At 45.5% G+C, this 19,962-nt stretch overlaps 1 protein-coding gene across 2 annotated transcripts; it reads left to right on the top strand.

Moving 5' to 3' along the window:
• Positions 1 to 419: 419 nt before the first annotated feature.
• On the top strand, positions 420 to 19,084 carry CXHXorf38 (chromosome X CXorf38 homolog). Of its 2 annotated transcripts, XM_077106624.1 has the most exons (7): positions 420 to 674; positions 835 to 969; positions 5,973 to 6,092; positions 8,062 to 8,211; positions 8,847 to 9,026; positions 16,074 to 16,236; positions 16,691 to 19,084. In XM_077106624.1, exons 1-6 carry the CDS (start codon positions 459 to 461, stop codon positions 16,233 to 16,235), a joined length of 963 nt encoding a protein of 320 aa, XP_076962739.1. In that variant the 5' UTR covers positions 420 to 458; the 3' UTR covers position 16,236; positions 16,691 to 19,084. The 2 variants fall into 2 exon arrangements, with proteins under 2 accessions (XP_076962739.1, XP_076962740.1); XM_077106625.1 differs by lacking the exon at positions 5,973 to 6,092.
• The last annotated feature ends 878 nt before the right edge of the window (positions 19,085 to 19,962 follow it).

The raw sequence follows: 19,962 nt of genomic DNA, 5'->3' as shown, positions 1-19,962 counted from the left end.
GCGTTTCATTAACGTCTGGATTTGCTACAGTAGTCCGTGCGTTTAGGAAACAGTGAACTTTCTAGAATTGCATAACGGAAGGGATACACAATTCAAGACGTGTTCCTGAGTACTTAACACTGTTCGACGATAAAGTTAAAATAGGAACCTGTGCATCAAGAGAGCAAGTCGATCGGAGGCTGGCAGGGTCTCATTTTGGGGGGACAGAGAAGAGGACCTAAACGGTTTCAGGCTGAGGCTGCATTAGCAAGCACCAAACATTTAAATAGCGGTCACCTGACGTGTCCCGGAAGCAAAATCGCTCCGCCCCCGGGGTCGGTGACGCAGCGCCTCGCTCCACCACTTCCTCCCTGCGCATGCGGCGGCTGCTGGGCGGGACCGCGCCTGCGCCTGAGGCGCCTCCCAGGCGCCTGCGCCTGCGCTCTGCGGTCCGCCCCGCCCGTTGGGTGGCGTGGGAAATGGTGCTCTCGGAGCTGGCCGCGCGCCTCAATTGCGCAGAGTACAAGAACTGGGTGAAAGCCGGACACTGCCTGCTGCTACTGCGCAGCTGCCTGCAGGGTTTCGTCGGCCGTGAGGTGCTCTCCTTCCACCGCGGCTTGCTCGCCGCGGCCCCGGGCCTGAGCCCCAGCGCCACCTGCCGCGGCGGCTCGCGGTGCAGCCCGCGTGCCCGTCAGGTGAGCACGTGGCCCGAGGCCTAAACCAGCCCTCCCCACCCCCTTCCCCTTCCCCTTCCTTTTCCTGTCCCGGAGCGCAGTGTTCCGTTCCCTCCGCGGGGCTCGGATTCCCAGGTGCCATCCCTCCCTCCCGGGCTCTTCTTAGCGTCGGCCCCTGTAGTTTCAGCCGCAGTGTCAGGTGTGCGCGGAGTGGAAACGGGAGATTTTGAGACATCACATCAACAGGAACGGAGACGTGCACTGGGGAAATTGCCGGCCGGGCCTCTGGCCCGTGGACGCTTGGGAGGTAGCCAAGGTAAGTCAGCGGGCGTCTGGTGTGTCTGTGTTGAAGCCCGGGCCCCCAAAACAGGGGCAGAGTGATTGGCTATCCAGGGCCTAGTGTCTAGGCAATTTGGGTCTGTTAGGATGAACCAAAACCCAGCTCAGTGAAGTAGAAACTTTCTCCCACCCGTCTGCTTCCTGGGAAGCAGAGGAAGCCCGGCCCAGCTACTGGTGTGACCTTGGGCCAGCCTTTGCTCCCTAACCTTTAAAAACGAGGGAGTTGGACTGTGTCCATGACCTGAGACTTGGAGACCAGTAAAGTTACCACACCTACATCCTCCTCCCCATTTTGTTTATTGCCGCCACAGAGTTACCGACTTCTTTTACCTAGAAAAGAGAAAAACACACACACACACACACAACTTAAGGTAACAATACTCTACCCTTGGCCGTGACTGTGCTTCACTTGTTTAATCTTCATTGCGGTTTTCATAGTCTCAGAATCCCCTTGAAGCCCATGCTACCTGCTTATGCCGCTCTTTCATCCTCATTGTTGCTAGTCACCTGCAGTCCTTCCTTCTCTGACCCCATCCTCTTAGTTCCTGGGAGCCCAATATGGTGGCACACACCTGTAATTCCAGCTACTCAGGAGGCTGAGGCAGGAGGATCACAAGTCCCAGGTCAGCCTTAGCGACTTAGCAAGTCTTTGCCTCAAAAAGGGCTGGGAATGGGGCTCAGTGGTAAAGCACCCCTGGGTTTAGTCCCCAGTACCCCAAAACAAATCTTTTAGTTCCTAGGCTCCCTATTCTAGCATCCTTGGTCCACTTCACTTCAGCCTCCCTTTTACATACTCACACCCTGAATGGACCCTGTTGGCACTGGAAGGGTAAGTGTCTTAACATCCTTCTTGCCTTTGGCACACTTTTCCAAACTCTCCCACCCCCACCCCTTGTCCTTATACCACTACCTCTTTGAGGCTCCCATTACTTTCACAATACCCAGCAACCTTGGTCCCCTGCCTGCCTTTGGCTCTTCCCATCACCCATCATTACAATCAGTCCCTTGCAGCCCAACTCTAGCCCTAATGACACCATTATCTGCTTCTGCTTGGTGAGGGGGCTTACAAGAGCTAACAGGGTTGTGGATCAGGACCCCAGTGGCCTGGCTCCTCTTCTCCCTAGGGACTACTCTTCCTACCTTTCCTCACTAAGTTCCCACTCTGGATCCATCACTCGCCCCAGCCGCTAACCCTATGTACATGTCATGGAGTAAATGGATGTCCCCAAACAGACCACCTCATCTTCCCCGGTACCAGGTACATCACTTACTTCCTTTTGCTACAAAGAAGGGTGTATCTCCTGTTGTCCTCCTTCCACTTATATACTGGATCTTATCCCCTCCCACCTGCCCAAGGACCCTGAGCCTTTGGTTGTCCACTCTTCCTCCCCCTTTTAGTGTTTTCCCATCACTGTACAAGTATCTTTAGTATCTCCTTGGTTTATTTGATTTTTTTAATTAACTTTTTTAGTTGAACACAATACCTTTATTCCATTTATTTATTTTTATGTGATGCTGAGGATCAAACCCAGGGTCCTGTGCATGCTAGGCGAGCGCTCCACTGCTGAGCCACAATCCCAGCCCCTATTTAATTTTTTCTTAAAAAAAAAAACAAAAGAAAAGAAAGGATCAAACAGTTAACATATGACCTGGCAGGTCTACCCTTCCACACATACTTGAGGAATGAAAACATCCCCACAAAAATATGTGCACAGATGTTCATAACAGCACTGTTTGCAATAGGTCAAAACAACCCAAATGTCCAAATGGATGAGCAGAATCCATACAGTGGAATGTTATTTTGCTAGAAGGAGTCACAAAGCATTGATACATGTAACAACATGGATGAATCTTGAAACAATACTAAGTGAAATCATACCATATGATTCCATTTATATGAAATGCTGAGATTAGGCACATTTATAGAGACAGAAGTAAATTAATGTTTGGTGGCCTGTGGGTATGAATATAATAGCTAATGGATATAAGGTTTCTCTTGAGGGCATGAAAATATTCTAAAGTTCACTGTGGTGTAAGATGCACAACTCTGGGAATATACTAAAGACCACTGAATTGTATGTTAGATGGGGGCATTCTATCTCAATAAAGCTATTTTAAAAAATCACTTGAGTAAATACTTAGAAATAAAATTTAGGAAAAAAGCTTCCTTTGATCCATTCTTTCCAACTGTATCCCCTTTCCTCTGCCTGCCTCCTGAAGGTGTTCTCAAAAACAGTGTTGTCTATTCTCCTTTCCTTAGCTCCCATGAACTCACTCTAGAGCCTCTGTGGCCTTCAGTTCTCCAGCTCATCTTTCTTACCTCTGAGGCATGCAGCATTACCTGTCTACTGGCTACTCTTTTCTCTTTTTTTTGTCCTGGGGATTGAACCCAGGAGCACTTAACCACTGAGCCACATCTACAACCCTTTTTGAGACAGGGTCTTGCTAAGCTGCTTGGGGCCCCGCTAAATTGCTGAGGCTGGCTTTGAACTCACAATCCTCCTGCCTCAGCCTCCCGAGCCACTGGGATTACAGGTGTGCGCCACTGCACCCGTCCTGGCCATTTTTTTTTAATATTTATTTTTTTAGGTGTAGATGGACACAACATGATGCCTTTATTTTTATGTGGTACTGAGGATTGAACCCCAGTCCCGTGCTAGGAGAGCGCTCCACTGCTGAGCCACAATCCCAGCCCCATCCTGGCCATTCTTAAAACACTTCAGGCTTTGTGACATCTTTCTTTACTGCCTTTCTTCTATCTCCTGGCTGCTCTTCTGTCTTCCTGGTGTCCTAGGAGTGAACCTCTTCCGTCCCCTTCTTCTCTGATATTGCCAGGCCTGTGGAGTTGAATACTGCCTTCACGCTGGTGGCTCCCACATTTCTAGCCCTCTGTCTCAGAATTCTGAGGGGCAGGGGCATGGATCCCGGCTGCTTAGCTGACTCGCCCTCTTCCTTGCCTTCCCATCCTAAAGACTCCCCCACCCAACCCCCGTTCACACCAACAGTTTCCTGGAATCTTATTTTGTCTTTTTCCCTTTCAATATCCTTGTTTGGGGGCTGGGGATGTGGCTCAAGCGGTAGCGCGCTCGCCTGGCATGCGTGCGGCCCGGGTTTGATCCTCAGCACCACATACAAAGATGCTGTGCCCGCCGAAAAATAAATAAATAAATAAATAAAATATTTTAAAAAATATCCTTGTTTGTACCCACACAATACTTTTGGAATCCTCTTCCTCTCCATCTTCACATCACAGCTCATACCTGTCTCCTACCTGGACTCAATAATTGAAGCCTCCCACCTGGGCTTCTCTAGGCACCTCTGGTTGGCCCAGGTGGCAGGGCGGGCCATTTTCAAATGGAAATTCAATCAGTCACCCCATGCCCTTGCCTAAAACCGTTAGTTGGCTTTTGACAGCCCTAAAATAAACCTCCCATTTCTACCCAGAGCCAGTGAGCCCCACATGATCTGGCCCTGCTCATTTCTCTAGCCTCATCTCCTATCAGCAAAGTGACCACAAGCGGGAAGGGAGGCTTCTAGTTCAGGGTTGGGGAGATAATTACTAAAGTAAAATGGTAATGTGGAAGGGCCAGACAGGACCTGCCTTACAATGGAAAAGAGAAACTAGGCCTGGTTTGGAGGCAACTAAAGCCCCTCTAATTTGACTGTTTCCACGTTGCTGAAAGGAAAATGCAAAGTTTCTTCTCTTCCATTGCATTGCTTTAGTCTGCCTGAGATTAGTTTGCTTATTTGCTCATCTTTGTAGCATCTCTGATGAGCTTCTATCAGAGTTGTTGGCATGTCAGTGGCCATGGAGACATAGAAATATGGTGGTGATACTGGCCACTGTACCTTTGTAGGGGGTATTCAGTGGACACAGAATTCTTAATTAAAAATTCCAGTTCCCCTGCCAGCAGCAGTGCAGCCCTGACTCTGCCCGGCACTCGACAACACTCACCACCAGCATTGTCAGAGCACAGTTCCAAGCCACGCTGTAGGAGGCGGCAGTTACTTGCTTATTGAAGTATGTTTGTGTTGGTGGAGATTCCTTTTAGTTAGAGCTCTTGTTGAGAGTGATTTTTTTTTTTTTCCACTTATCATCTGTTCTAGTCCCTTGGCAGGACTGTACCCTTGAGAGTCCTAGCCTGGGAAAGTAGTTGCATCCAGATGTAAGCTTGGCAACATTTCAGGAGAGAAGTATGCCCAAGTTTTGTGGCCCATGCCATAAACTCCTGCTGGAGGCAAGGTCTTGCTAAAACAAGGCCTTTTGGTGCGTGCAGGATCTCAGATCCTAGGATTCCCTCTGTGACTCCAGTGCAGGTCCTACTTCACCTCACACCATCAACATCATAATTGCCAGTATTTCTGGCCTCTTGTCACCGTGTGCCAGGCCAGGCACTGCAGTCGTCTTCTGCTTGCACTCACTCAATTCTCTCAGCATCTTTTAAGGTAGATGAAGACAGTTATCCTTCATTTGCTGACAAGGAATCTGAGGATAAGAAACTTACCAATGGTCACACAGCCAGCAAGTGACTGATCCGGCATTTAAACCAGCTTTGTCACGCTCCAAAGCCCAGACTCTTAAAGCAGCTGTACTGAAATTTTTCAAGTCACTTAAAAAGTGTCCACTTTGGAGGAACTATTATTTTAAAATCCTTTTTAACAACTCAAGCACTGAAATTTCAGTAAGGAAAAGCAAAAAGGTACCTTCTACCATCCTTTCTGCTTCTGCTCCATTAAGACAGGTCTGAACCCGGCTATGTCAGGTGAATCTAATAGCAGAGGGACAGCACAGCCCTTCAGTTATTGCCCTTGGCTCAGGCTTAGCTGTGACAGTTTTCTCACTTGTTGAGTCTCTAACTTGAAACCTCAGAGTGCAGGAGAATGTCAGTCCTTGTTTGGGAAATAGGCAGGTAACTTTGCCTCGCCAGCTCCTAGATTTGGAGGGGCTCGGAGACCTCTTGCACCTCCCTCTCTGGACAGGCCTTCATGCCCCGAGGACTAGCAGATAAACGAGGCCCCGAGGAATGCGATGCAGTTGCTCTTTTAAGTCTCATCAACTCCTGCGATCACTTTGTGGTTGATCGAAAGAAAGTCACAGAGGTAAGAGCTGTTAGATTCCAAACCATACACTGAGTCTGTTGGGTGGGGACTGCAAAGGCCATATGTGAGACACACCCTGTGACTCTAAGGCAAACGTGGGTGTAGCACGGTTGTCCCCCAGAACAGTGGTGTGCAAAGAAAGTTAAACTTCAGTCCAGAGTTGGCATCACTCGTTTCATGTGTGATGTCCAAGAACCTTCATGTAAATGCAATCAAGAACTAGTCATTTAGTACTCCCTAATTAAAGTTTCTTGGCGACTTGTTACTATAACGTTTGCTATTAAAATGGATACAGCTCAGGTTTCTCTTCCCTGTTTGCCATAATCAGAAGCAAAGTAATTTTCTGTATTGGGGGGAAAATCTGAGGGTGCAGCTCAGTGGTAGAGCAGTTGCTGCGTGTGCACAAGGTCCTGGGTTCCATCACCAGCACTGTAATAATAATAAAAAAAAAAGGCATCATCTTATCTGTCATATGCCAGCATTTGAATCCTGCCTTTCTGAATCTCATTGGCTAAACAGTTGCAAGACCACATTACATAGCACTGAAGAAAATGTGAACACAGATGGATAAACGGCGACAGATCACTGTGCTTGCCAGGTTTCCTCTGGGAGGTTTAGCTTTTTCTCTAGTCCACCCACCAGATAACCACTCTCACGCTTTTTTTTTTTTTTTTTTCCTAAGGGTCATTGAAAAGAGTAGATAGCATTACTGGATTATTTATGATATGTAGAGAAGATGCTATATATTTTGTCAGTGTGGCAGCAACTGAAAGGATTAAGACTTCTTTATGACCTCACAGAGACAAAGACCTGTCACAGCGGTTGACCCCTTTGATATCTTTTTGCGAAGAAAGTGGAAGACTTTATGTGAATTATATGTTAATGTGTGAGCGCCATTTTTCTTAAAATATAGGCAAAAGTTGATTTTCTTTTCATCATGGTTTCCACATCAGGAAACTCCCTTGACCCAACTTCCTGGCACTCCGACAGACAATATTTAAAAGATTTGCACATTGTCTGCTTCAGCCTGTGGTTATACCCAGAACCAATATGCTTGCCCTTCCGTGGGTTGTTGTAAGTTAAGAGATTTGGAGAAATGTGAACTATCCAGGCAGACCCAGTGTTGCAGAGGCTAAGGATATTTGTAGGCGTATTTGTGTTTCTTTCCTTGGTTAGTTCATAATTCTTGTGGCCGGGTGTAGAACATCCCCTCAAGAGTACTCACAGGCACCTGCAGGTCCTATCAGGAACTTCTGGATTCTTGGGTGTCTGCATCAGAGGCTTAGGGAACAGGCAGAACCATGGTCACCCCGTTTGCATCTCTATCCTGGAGCCCTCTGGCCAAACAAAACTGTAAGAGTTGTTACCTGGCTGGCACATGACAGATGGCATGATGCCTCTCATGTTTTATTTGTCCTGCCTAGTTGTTATTTTTATGATTTTAATTAATTGTCATAAAAAATATTAATTTCCAGCTCCTCTTGAAAAATCAGAAGGCCTGGTGCCACCAGCCTCGTAGCTCCTGTAGCAAAGAGCCGGGAGTTGAGTAGAGGCTTCCTCTTCAGATGGGCCAGCCACTCTGCACTCTGTCTCTCTGCCATCTCTCCCAGTGTCCCTACTATTGTGTGTGGCCAGCTTCACTCGAGTTATCTAATAATGCCTTGACAGCATTTCAATTTGTGAAGTGACTTGACTTCTTGATATGTGCTCTCTGGGCAAGAAGAAATGAAATAGAAATCTGACTTGGTGGCTGGAGGGCCGCATGCCCGCTATGCTGATGGGACATTTATATGCATGCTTCCAGGAAAGCTCTGCCTCCCCACCCCTTGCCTCCAGACCACACTTGCTGATTTTGTAATTAACAAAGCCTTTCTGCAGTTTTTCTTTGGAGCCACAAGATCTCTGTTTACCCATTGACTTTGAAGCTGTATAATTATTTATTTATTTTGTTTTTTTCATCTTTCTATAGGTGATTAAGTGTCGCAACGAGATCATGCACTCTTCAGAGATGAAAGTATCGTCTACATGGCTCCGAGACTTTCAGATAAAAATCCAAAATTTTCTAAATGAATTCCGGAATATTCCAGAGATTGTGGCAGTATATTCCAGAATAGAACAGGTAAAAATCAGTTCTGAGCCGGGCACAGTGGCTCGGGAAGCTGAGGCAGGAGGATTGCGACTTCAGAGCCAGCCTCAGCAATTTAGCAAGTCCCTAAGCAACTCAGTGTGACCCTGTCTCTATTAAAAAACAAAAAGGGGCTGGGGATGTGGCTCAGTGGTTAACTGCCCCTGGGTTCAATTCCCAGTAACAAGAAAAAAAGAAAAAATTAGTTCTGTTATACAGAACTAAGGAGTCAGAAGCCCAGTCACTCATATAGAATTTGACGTTTATTAAACTAAATTTTGTCTTTCTATAGATCTGGGGATCAAATGCAGGGCCTCATGCATACTAGGTAAGTGCCCTGAGCTACATCCCCAGTCCTAAATTCAATTTTAGAATGGCAGAGGAAATATTACCGAAGGACTGAGAAGCTTTTGTATTATTAAAATAGATCCAGTTAATGATGTTCAATTACAGATTCTTTGAGCATCGAATCCCTTCAGTGAGCCTGGGGTGTAGCTCTGTGGTGGAGCACTTGCCTAGCATGCAGGAGGCCCGGGTTCCATCCCCAGCACCGAAAAACAAGGCAACAAAAATCGATTTTAAGAATAAATATATAAACGAGTTCACATGCTTGTGCCGTCCTCCCACAGTTGTTGACGTCTGACTGGGCTGTTCACATCCCCGAGGAAGATCAGCGAGATGGGTATGAAGGCGAAACAGGAAGTTACCTGAGTGCAAGCCAAGTAAATGAGATCGAAATGGAATTACTGAGGGAAAAACTTCACGAGATGTATCTTCAAGCAGAAGAACAAGAGATGTTGCCCGAAGAGGTAAAGGAAAGACTTATGTGCTCTGTGTGAATAAGGAAAGAGGGGCGCCCGGGAGGAGGAGCAGATCGTTTTGACAAAGTAATTACAAGACGAGTAATTTCTGGAAGTGAATTTTCTTTTGGTACTGGTCAGTGTTGATTTAAAAAAAAAAAAAATATATATATATATATTTAAAAAATATATATATATATATATTTTTTTAAAAAAATATATATATTTTTTTTTTAAAAAAAATATATATATATTTTTACTTTTTAGTTGCAGATGAACACAATACCTTTATTTTCTTTCTTTATTTTTATGTGGTGCTGAGGATCGAACCCAGGGCCTTGCACATGCCAGGCGAGTGCTCTATGGCTGAGTCCCAGCCCCTGGTCAGCGTTACATTTTAACAAATATTTTCACTTTAATTTGAATGCATTCAAGGGCCTAATGTGTATCAGGGCTGCAGCAGAATTCTGAATGAGTGCTGGGGGTGTGGTTCTCTGCCAGGCAAGGGGGATTGCCGAAAAAGCCTTCACCAAGAAGGTGCTGTTAAACTGGAGTTCACAGGTTCAAAAGATTTCTGCAAATCGGCAAAGAAAGAAGGATGTTCTTAGCAGAAGGGAGAGCACTTGGAAAGGCATGAGAGACTGGCCTGGGCTTGGCTGATGGCAGGGTGAGCACAGAAAGTGTGGTCACATAGGCACGTGGGATGATGGGTTGAAGCCTTGTTTTGAAAGGTTTTCTGTGCCACACCAAGGGGTTTGTGCCTTACTCCTCCAAAGTGATGGGGAGCTCGCATGTTTTTAAGCAAGAAAGAACAGCAGTGATAGAATCAGATGTGGCTTTTAGAAAGTGAACTCTAACTTGGATGAGTTGGATGAGTAGCCAGAGACTGTGCTAAAGTCTGTTGGTCATGTGAGGCTTTGAAAAAAAGGACACAAGCTAGAGTCTGTGCAGGAGGAGCCAGATTCAGAAGGCTTTGCTCAGCAGAACTGATGGATCTCAGTGGCTAGGTACATTATCAGGGACAAGGGGTGAGGTTTGAAAAGTAGGAGAGAGGAGGGGTAAAGGATCATGGAGGTTTCTAGCTCATGACCTGCAGGTGAGCCATGGTCTCAGGAATCTCCTTTGTTATGTGCAAGGTCTAAAAGAAACCAACAGCCACAGGGTTGTATTCAGGAAGGGTTCAGAGATATTCCAGACCTGGCTGAATTCAAATTCTAGATCACCAAGAGATCTGGGACACACCCTTTCAGAAAACTGCATTCCTCCTTAGCCAAGGAAAGTGATTTTGCTGGGTTACCTCATTAAACACAGGGGGAGTATTCATTTAATACGGAGTGCGTGTTTCTCTCATTAAGCCATGCTCCTTCCCGGTAAATATGCCAATATTAATCATCTGGGCTTTGATCCAGATGTTTAGTCAGTGTGGGGAGCTCTGTTAACCCAAAGTCCAGTACACTGGGGCGTGGGTGTGCCCACTAGGGTTTTTAAAATGGTAACTTAGAACATGAAGTTTTCTGAATCCACGTGTTGCATCTGACTTTAAATGCCATTAGAACCAGCCCTGCTTTTCTTCCTTCTGCTGCTTCTGGAAGCAGAATAGATCAAAGAAGACACCCAGGAGACCAGACCCCCTGCCCAAGTCCCCGGGGCTGCGCTCTCTTCTCTTGGGGCAGCTGCAGTTCTTTTCCTGCTTGTGTAGCCAAGAGTCAGGGACATGTGTGGCAGCATGATGGAGCCAGGCATCTGTCATGGAGAGCTGGAAGGGAAGCTGGCAGTCATCTGACCGTCTCCCCTGCTAGACAGGCGGCAAGGGCTCCAAGAAGCTGGCGCCGGGGTGTGAGGGTTGCCCCAGGGCTCCTGCGGCTTTCCACATACTGTGCTGCAGATCTGGTGTTACTGACGCTCTGGCAACTGTCAATTCCAAACCCTCATCCTCTCTCTTACAGAGAGGAAATGAGTGTTAATCGGCCTGTCCTCTGGGTCACGAGGTCTCTCGGTAGAGTTAACAGATTCTCCTTTTTCATGCTGTCCATTCTGCTGACCACGGCATTTGTCCTCACTTCAGTTGATCAGAATAAGTTGGGATTGATTGGCATGTTATCTCAAAGAAGTTGAAGGTCAGCTTTCCATGTGTGTGAAACTTGACCTTTTCTGAAAGTTCAGTACCGTATAGGTTATCCATGTTCTTTAGGGTTAGTCTTGGAAGTCGGGATTCAATAAGACCACATTTCAGTCAGTCTAAAATGCCATCTGTTGTAAGACACACCGTCATTTCAGTTACTTCTAAGAAAGAAAAAAATGCTGCCAGTTTCTTGTAAGACCCTATCAGTGGTAAGATGCATTCTCTTCTAAGGTGGCAGGAAAAAACATGTACCTAGGAGTCAAGAAATAGAGTGATAAGGTTATGACCAGAGAACTTTTTTGGTGAGTGTTTATCAAGACCTTTCTCTGGGTTCTTTTAAAACAGTAGAGGTAGATTTGGAAAGCCAACTTGAGAAAACCGGTTGGGAGTTCTTTAGTTTGCTAGTTCCTGCAGCTGCGTCACCGCACCAGACCACAGAGAGCTCAGCATCTCCATTCTTTCCTGTTAGCTTCATGAGCCTTTTTTTTTTTAAAGAGAGAGAGAATTTTTTAATATTTATTTTTTAGTTTGTTTTCGGCGGACACAACATCTTTGTTTGTATGTGGTGCTGAGGATCGAACCCGGGCCGCACGCATGCCAGGCGAGCGCGCTACCACTTGAGCCACATCCCCAGCCCCAGCTTCATGAGCCTTAATGATATGTATTATTATTAAAGGGGTGGGGGCTCACATTTAAATGCACGGTACATGTGGAACCGTAGTTGTAAGATGCTTTCTGCTTTAGAGTCAAATGGGAACAACAACTACTCAGGCCCCAGAATTCCACTGCTACCAAGTTCCCTTCATGTAGTCCTGCCAACCCTCAGTGAAAGAACATTGATCACAGGAAATGGTTGAAAAATGTGAAGAATCTGCACATATTTGGAAATCGTTAAAGATTTCTTAAACTCTAATGAGGGAATCACTTTCACAGAGATTCATGGGGAAGCTTAGGGAGAATGGATGGTGACAATGGCCATCAAGGAAAGGATCAAAAATGGCACCTCATTTGTTATATTCCAGAGTATTTATTGAGCACCTACTATATTGCCAGGCACAGCCCTAGAAAATGGGTAGGCATCAGTGAACAAAACAAAGATCCCGTAGAAGGAGATGGACAATAAAGAGGAAACGTAACAGGTAAATGATGTGGGTCAGAATGGAGAAGAGGAATGCACCATAGAGCAGAGCCTGGGGAGGGCAGGCATGGCACTGTGGGGATAAGTGTCAGAATGGCCTCCTGGAGGTCAGAGTTAGCAATACTTTGAAGGAGGTGAGGAGTAGTCGCGCACATGCCTGAAGGAAAAACACTTGGGCAGGGAAGACTAAGTTGAGCAGTGAGGCTGAGTTGAAAAATAATTAGGAGATGAGAGAAGGAGATGAGAGAAGGGAGGGAAGACGAAGCAAGTCATCGGCCTTGTGAGGCACTGGAAGGACCCAGGCTCTTGGCCTAGCAGAGATCCTAACCAGTGACTATAATAATAATGACCAAAGGAGCCAGCTCTAGTAGAAGATGCCCTGGGGTGGAGGAAGAGGGGGCAGAGGTCGGAGCAGGGAGACCTGGTAGGAGGCTCCTGCAGTTACCCAAATAAGAGAGGATGGTAATGGGGATGGGGGCTGAGGTGGTGAGGAGGGTGGGTGTGATAATGGGGGGGGGCGCAAAGATAAGGGTGAGAGTTTCAGCTCAAGTGACCGGAAGAGTGACGTTGCCCGGCATCCTTTATCAGAATAGTAGAGCAGCATATGGTGGCGGGTCTCTCAGACATTTCTTGGGGGTAGGGGAAGAGTGGCTTGTTGCAGACAGTGCTCACCGGTGCTCCCAGGAGATCATTTCTAGTTCCCAACAAGAATCCTAAGTGGTATTGGGTTATTGTCCTTAATTTGCATACAGAAGTGTACACAAGCCTAGTTCATTCTTTCTAAAAATTTTTTGACTTTTTAAAGTTAAAAATTTTTTTGCAGTACTGGAGATTGAGCCCAGGGTGCTTGGCCACTGAACCACATCCCCAGCCCTTTTTATTTTTACTTTGAGGCAGGGTCTCACTGAGTGGCCCAGTCCGGCCTCTGAGTCCCTGGGGTTTCAGGTGGACATCACTGCACCTCATGCCTCGCTCATTCTTTTTTTTTAAATAAAAAAAAATTATATATATTTTTATACATTTATTTTATTTATTTTTATGTGGTGCTGAGGATTGAACCCAGGGTCTCACATGTGCGAGGCGAGTGCTCTACCACTCAGCCCCAGCCCCTCACTTGTTATTTATAATTTTTGTTGTTATCTTGTGGTCCCAGGGATGTGCACCCAGGGCCTCACGCATGTTAGGCAAGTGCTCCACCACCGAGCTACTGCCCCAGCCCCAGTAACTTTTTTTTTTAAACCTTCTTTTGACTGCGTCATCCCTAAGCTAAAATAATTTCCCTGGCCATGAACATTTCTTAGGCACATTTATTGCTTTACATAAAGGGAAAAACTGAAATTCCAAGAAATGTCAATTATGAGGCACTCCTGTTGGAAGAATGAGAAAGAAAGGCAACTTGGAACAGAAAAGAAAACTAAAGCAGATGGTGGAGGAGGCGCAGAGGCTTCTGCATAAAACCCCTGAGCAAAGGAAAAGAAACAGAATAGAGAAAACCTGTGCTGAGGGTCAACAGAAAGGTCAGGAGGTGATCGCACAAGCGTCACAACTCCGAAGGTACCAAGGTCTTGGAACAGGGAGCAGGGGGCGCCAGTGAGGATCAGTGCTCTTGTGGCACAGAGCTGCCCTGTGCAGTGCTGGGCATTGGCTGGAAATTCCCAGCAGCCCCAGGGCATCAGGCCTAAGAGCTAACAGTGCAGTGCTCGTGGTTACTAACATGTAGGCGTGGTCTTCCTTTCACTTTGTGTGTGTGAGTGCGTGCGTTGTGGTGCTGGGGATGTAGCCCAGGGCCTCGTGAATGCTAGGCAAGCGCTCTACCACTGAGCGATCCCCCAGCCCTTTTGATTTTGAGACAAGACTGAGTTGCTGAGGCTGCCCTCACTCTTGGGATCCTCCTGCCTCGGCCTCCTGAGTAACTGTCCTTTCACATTTTGATGGTTTCCAGGTTTGTTGAGAGTGCAGGTGTCTTGCAGAAGCTCTGGGCTGGCTACTAGCCATGTCATTAACAGCTCCACCCGAAGGGCGCATCCCCAGTCTGCTTATCAACCAGTCTGAAAACTTGTCATCTTCCACTGCTCTGTCCCTTCCTGCTACTAGTCATCCTGGCCACAGCCTTAGCCATTCTTCCCCCAGCTGTTTTGGTTGCTTATATCCCAGTAATCTGAGTGTGCGCTGAGGCTCCACCCAGACCTCCTGCAGCGGGGTTCATCGTATCCACTTTACAGTGTCGGAGCTCCCTGTCCTCTAGGGCTAGTGCTGCACTACTTTTCTTCATTAGATTTTTTTAGATAACTTTGACATACCTTAGAATTGGGGATCCTCCATCTAAAACCATCAACCACACCTCAAAATTTGAATAACTCTCACCTTTGTAGTAAACCCAGTGATCCGTGAGAGGCGAGCCCAGCAGAAGCTACTGCGGGCCACTCTCCATGCTGGGAAGCGTGTTTCTGGGAGCGGCTTAAAATTGGTACAACCTTTATACGTGGAGTTTTGGCAAAACCTGTTAAAATTAAAATAGGAAACTCAAACTGCATCTCACTTCTAAAAACAGATCCCACAGACGTGCCACTTGTGCAAAATAACACATGTACCAGGTTAATTACTGTAGCATTATCTGAACAGAAGGTGTGAAATGTGTTAAGATGTGAAGCAGCCATAATTGGAATACTATTCAGCCATTAAAAATAGTGAAGGTACGCTTTATAATCTCCTAGAGAAGAGAGCCGTTGAAGAACAGTGTCTAGTCTATTGCCATTTGTGTTTTTTAAATGTCCACAGACATGCTTGCGTGTCAGTGCATGGACTGTATCAGGAAGAAACAACAGATGGTTCATTATGGTCACCTCTAGGGAGAAGAGCTGGGTAACTGGGGACAGGGTTCAGAAGAGGGCTGACTTTTTTCCTTTCACCTTGTAGATTTTGAATTTCATACCTGTACATTTATGTGAATGTATGTTCATTTATTAACAGCAATAAAGTAGGCACAAAATTCCAAAGGAAAGGGCTTTATTTTATATGTGTCTCTTCATCTGTATAGAATATATTCTGTATTCATCTATGTGGAATATAGATGAATAGATATATATATATATATAAAACGTGTGTGTAAGATGAAACTCTCATATAAATGTGGGAAATTTTAAAGCAAAAAAAAATTTTTTTTTTCAATAGATAAGCAAATACCCTCTTGCATGGTCTCAAAACCTATCCTCGGTTGTGTTTTGTTTGGGTGGAAGGTACCTCATTTAAAAGGGTTTGTGCCGCAGTCCAGCTGCAGCAAAATAACGGGGGTGACGAAACAACTTGTGTAGATTGATACAGCAGGAATGGAAGCCGTTTATTGCAGGACAGGAGCGGTATTTATACATTCCACACAGCTTATCTAATTAACATAAATTAGATACAGCAGTCAACCAATCAGGAATCTCCACACTTAATGGCTCACTGGTGTTACTTCACAAACCACTCCCTTTGGCATTTTGCCAGGCGCCATCCAGACTTGTTTACAGACTCTAACAGGTTTGTTTTGTTTTGCTTTTGTTTTTCAAATTTTAACCCATAGATGGACAGGTACCTGTAGGCAAGATTTCTGTTTCTTGGTGGGCACTTGAACAGGAGCCCGCCTTTGGGTCCAGGCTGGCAGGACGCTGGGGATGCAGCCTATGGCTTCGAGCTTGAGCGAGCACTCAGCTATCGAGCTCTAGCCCTGGGGCCAGTCTTGTAGCCAGTGAGTTTTTCATTGGCATGACAAGTCTGCTGTGTCACCCTAAGCTGTGCTTTGTATGGCTGCTTGCAGATCTCAAATCGACTGGAAGTAATGAAGGAATTTCTGAGGAACAATGAAGATCTGAGAAATGGTCTTCGAGAAGACATGCAGAAGCTAGACAGCCTCCATCCCTCGAATCCAAAAAGAGACTCAAAGGAGCCTGGGAGAGAGACACCTGAAAGGAAGGACTGAGGTGAGTTTAGGCATATGATGTTAAATAAGGATGAACAGCCTTGCTGCTTAGATTCTGTCCTCTTATGTGAGTCCATAATGAACACACAACGGTCTCGTCTGCTTCCCTATGTCCTTATTATTTCAAAGGAAGGACACTGAGCTTTGTGCTCTTTTTCTAATGAATGGATCTCATATCTGTGAAGTAATTCAATAGCACCTCCCTGGCAGCTTTGTTTAGCCAAATATACTTGAACTCACTGATCTGCTCTTCAGTGAATCAACTTTATAGCATAATCCAAAACCATTTCTGTCCCCAGAAATGACACCCAGCTTTTACTGTGGCATTAACAGCAACCGACTGGTTTTCTTTCTATTAGGAAAACTGGTTCACATGAGTAACCATCTTCAGTAATTAACTTTTTTCTTCTCAAATTAAGGAAACAAACAAAAAAAGACTTTCTCTTTTATTTTAGGTTGACCTTCAACAAAAATCAGGCATGTCCTGTGAAAGTCAGCATGGCTTCCAGCTCAGGCAAAAGGAAGAAGTTTTCAGAGTACTATACCCCAGCGAAAAGGAGGTTTTGTTGTCCTGGACTTTGCTCTGATTCTTTGGAAATATATATATATATACACACACACACACACACACACACACACACATATATATATTTTTTTTCTTTCCCATATTCACACATTTGCGGTTGTGTGATATATGCCAATCCAAAAATATTAGATACTCTTGTGCCATAGCTGTTAACAGCCAGGGACTTCGGCTACTTCAAAGGTGAGATTCTTTTCTGGACCAGGCCTGTGTCAAGGCCTCACATGGAGTGCTGTGCCCCAGGCAGATGCATCCTATCCCCCTGCCTGCTGCCTGACAGTGTCTCGCATGCACATGGCCAGGGCTGGGCTGGAACCTTCCATTTTGGAAGAAGACAAGAGGACAAAGTGCCTGGAAGGCTGATCTCTAGCCAACTGAGTATAGAACTGAACCATTCCTAACAGGTTTGAATAGACCGAGGCTCTAGGCCAGGGGACGGCCATGGTGGTGAGTGCAGGGCTGGAGGACAGCAAGTGGCTTGACTAACAAGGGTCCAGGCCCACGTCATATCAGGGACATCAAGGGGAGGGCTCAGTTGGCAGCTTATTTACGATATACTTATGGGGAGTAAACTCGGTGACAGCCGTGGCTATTTTTGTGCAGTTGTATACCCAGTGCCGGGGGCAGGGCCTGGCCCTCACGGCCCAGCGTGTACTCATCTAACTGAACGTTCATCTTTTGGCCTTTGAGTGTTTATGAGTATTTATTGGTATAAATGTCATACTGCTAACTAAGCCTGGTCCTTCATTATGAAATTTAAGAGTGAACTTTCAACATTCTTATAAAACTAAGACATTTCCTTTCAACAGGTTCACAAATTCCTTTGTACTTAGCTCTTTTCATTTTTGCCCCCCAAATCTCCCACTCCTGGCTTCGCCCTGTTTGTGCCTGAATGGCACAAGCACTGCACCATTGTGTGCAGTGATCTATGGGGTCGGCCTCACTTTCACCCCATCTGATCATTTGCAAGGCCAGATGCACTAAACTGGGTCAAGTCACCTCTGAACCTTTCAGGGACGGAATTGCCATGTTCCCAGAGCTTTGCCTGGAAGAAGTCCATCATGTCGAGACTGAGGGAAGGTGACCTATTCCTTTGCCTATCCAGCTTCCCATCAAGGTTGTAATTTGTAGAGAATGGGTGGAGGGAGGAGGTATATTGGGCATATATGTCTACATTAAAATGCATTTACTATAATTCTGTAAAATCTGGGTGAGTGCACATGTGCCTACAGCTTCACACTTTGTCTTCTCAGTTGCTGTGCAGTTTTTAGTCTTGTGTTTTCTTTTTTCCTGGAGCTCTTTGGGAAGTCTTCAGTGGTGAAGAAAGAATTTTAATTCATCTTGCAACTTTCCCAACTAAGAAACTTTAATGAAATATCTCCTGGTTTCTAGCTCTGAGATATAAAACGTGGAATCAAATGGAATCTGGTTGATGCACTAACCAGTTTAAGACCTGATTTCTCCCTCTAGGAACTTTGGAAAGTGAACTGATTCATCTTATACCTGTGTCTAGTTAATTTTTCCCTATTTATCTGAAAAACACTTATGGAATGTCCACCATGTTAGAGACACTGAAGTAGATGCACATATAAGGATTTGTAAAGTACAGATGACCATAGACAAGCTATCATCTCATTGGATTTTTCTGCTCTGAAACATCCAAGGTATTCAGAAAACTTTTATATCAGTAACAGGAAGGCATGTCCAGAGAGGGCTTTAAAGCCAATGTAGCATATACACAGACATCAGCTTGTGGGCAGCTCTCCAGCGGAGATGGGCCCCGGGGTATGCACAGTAGCATTGTTACCAGCCATTGACAGAGAGGACCCTTAAAGAAAGTCTAGCGCATCCATCCTGCAGAATAGTGGGCAACTGTTAGGAAGAAAGAGATGGCCCTGCAGTGCCGCAGTACAATAGGAGAGCAGGCTGCGGTGGAGCACTCACCCAGCAGCTGAGGCCCTGGCTTCCTTCCTGAGCATCACCACAAAAAATAAATAGAACATCAAGATGTTTAACAGCACATAGCATGCCGTAAGACTTTTTTTATGTTCTAATAACAGGTCTGGAAAGTCGTGTGTTTTTCCTAACCTTTTGCTGTGCTGTGTCTATAAAGGAATTGGGGCCATGGGGTACTTACAAGTTATTTGGTTTTTCTGTTTTGTATATTCCTGTGTGAAATTTTTACAACAAACATGCTTTTGTGTATTTTGAATTTTCTTAATTTGTTTAGTTTCAAAATAATAAAGTATAAATTCAAGTTGCAAGACATCTGTGTCATATTTCCCAGAATTTGTTGTAGCCCCCCTTTTATGAGTACACTTCCAGGGGCCACTCGGGAATCCTCAGGGTCATGGGAAGAAGGCCAGGAAGAAGATTCCTTTCTGCCTAGAGCTGTCTTGGTTCTATTGAAAAGTGGCTTGTCTTCGTCCAGCAGTATGAAAGATTTTTGAGAGCCAGGTGTGATGGTGCACACCTATAATGCTACTTGGGGAGGTTGAGGCAGAAGGATCACATGTTCAAGGTCAGCCTGGGGCACTCAGCAAGAATCTCACAGTTTAAAAAGGGCTGAGGATGTACCTCAGTGGTGGAGTGCTTGCCTAGCATGTTCAAGGTCCTGACCTCCATGCCCAGTACCAAAAAAAAACAAAAAACAAAACCCGTTCAAACTTGTATTGCAAAGATAAGGCAGTTCCTTGGCTTTAGCCTCTTCTTTACCACAGATCTCCAAGAACTCAGAGGAAGATGTGACATTAAACTCAATGAAAACACCTGAATTCTGGGAAATAATTCAAGTGTGTTGGTGTCCAAAACTTCTGGAAAACTATCTCTGCCAACTCAGAGGTGTTATTATATATGGCTTCATAAAGTAGTGGTAAAGAGATCTGTAGACAGTTTTAAATAGCCAAGGTCACAATATTTGAGAGTTTGGGGGGATTATGAAATTATTGTTGCCCTAATGATATGAAGAGGTTCATTTTTTATTAAAGCATTAATGACTTCTGTGGCTTTAAATACTAACATCCTAGACAACAAAGGGCATGTCTTAGTTGGGTGATCATGTTACAAATTAAACGTAGTAAGCATGCAGTGTGGCATGGGAGTGGAGGTGCTGCAGTCTTGGAGACTGGGCATTTTGACCTCTGA

Source organism: Callospermophilus lateralis, chromosome X (assembly GCF_048772815.1).
Source record: "Callospermophilus lateralis isolate mCalLat2 chromosome X, mCalLat2.hap1, whole genome shotgun sequence".
NCBI classification, from domain to species: domain Eukaryota; kingdom Metazoa; phylum Chordata; class Mammalia; order Rodentia; family Sciuridae; genus Callospermophilus; species Callospermophilus lateralis.
Note: the sequence above shows the minus strand (reverse complement) of the source record. Positions and strands in the feature narration are given on the sequence as shown.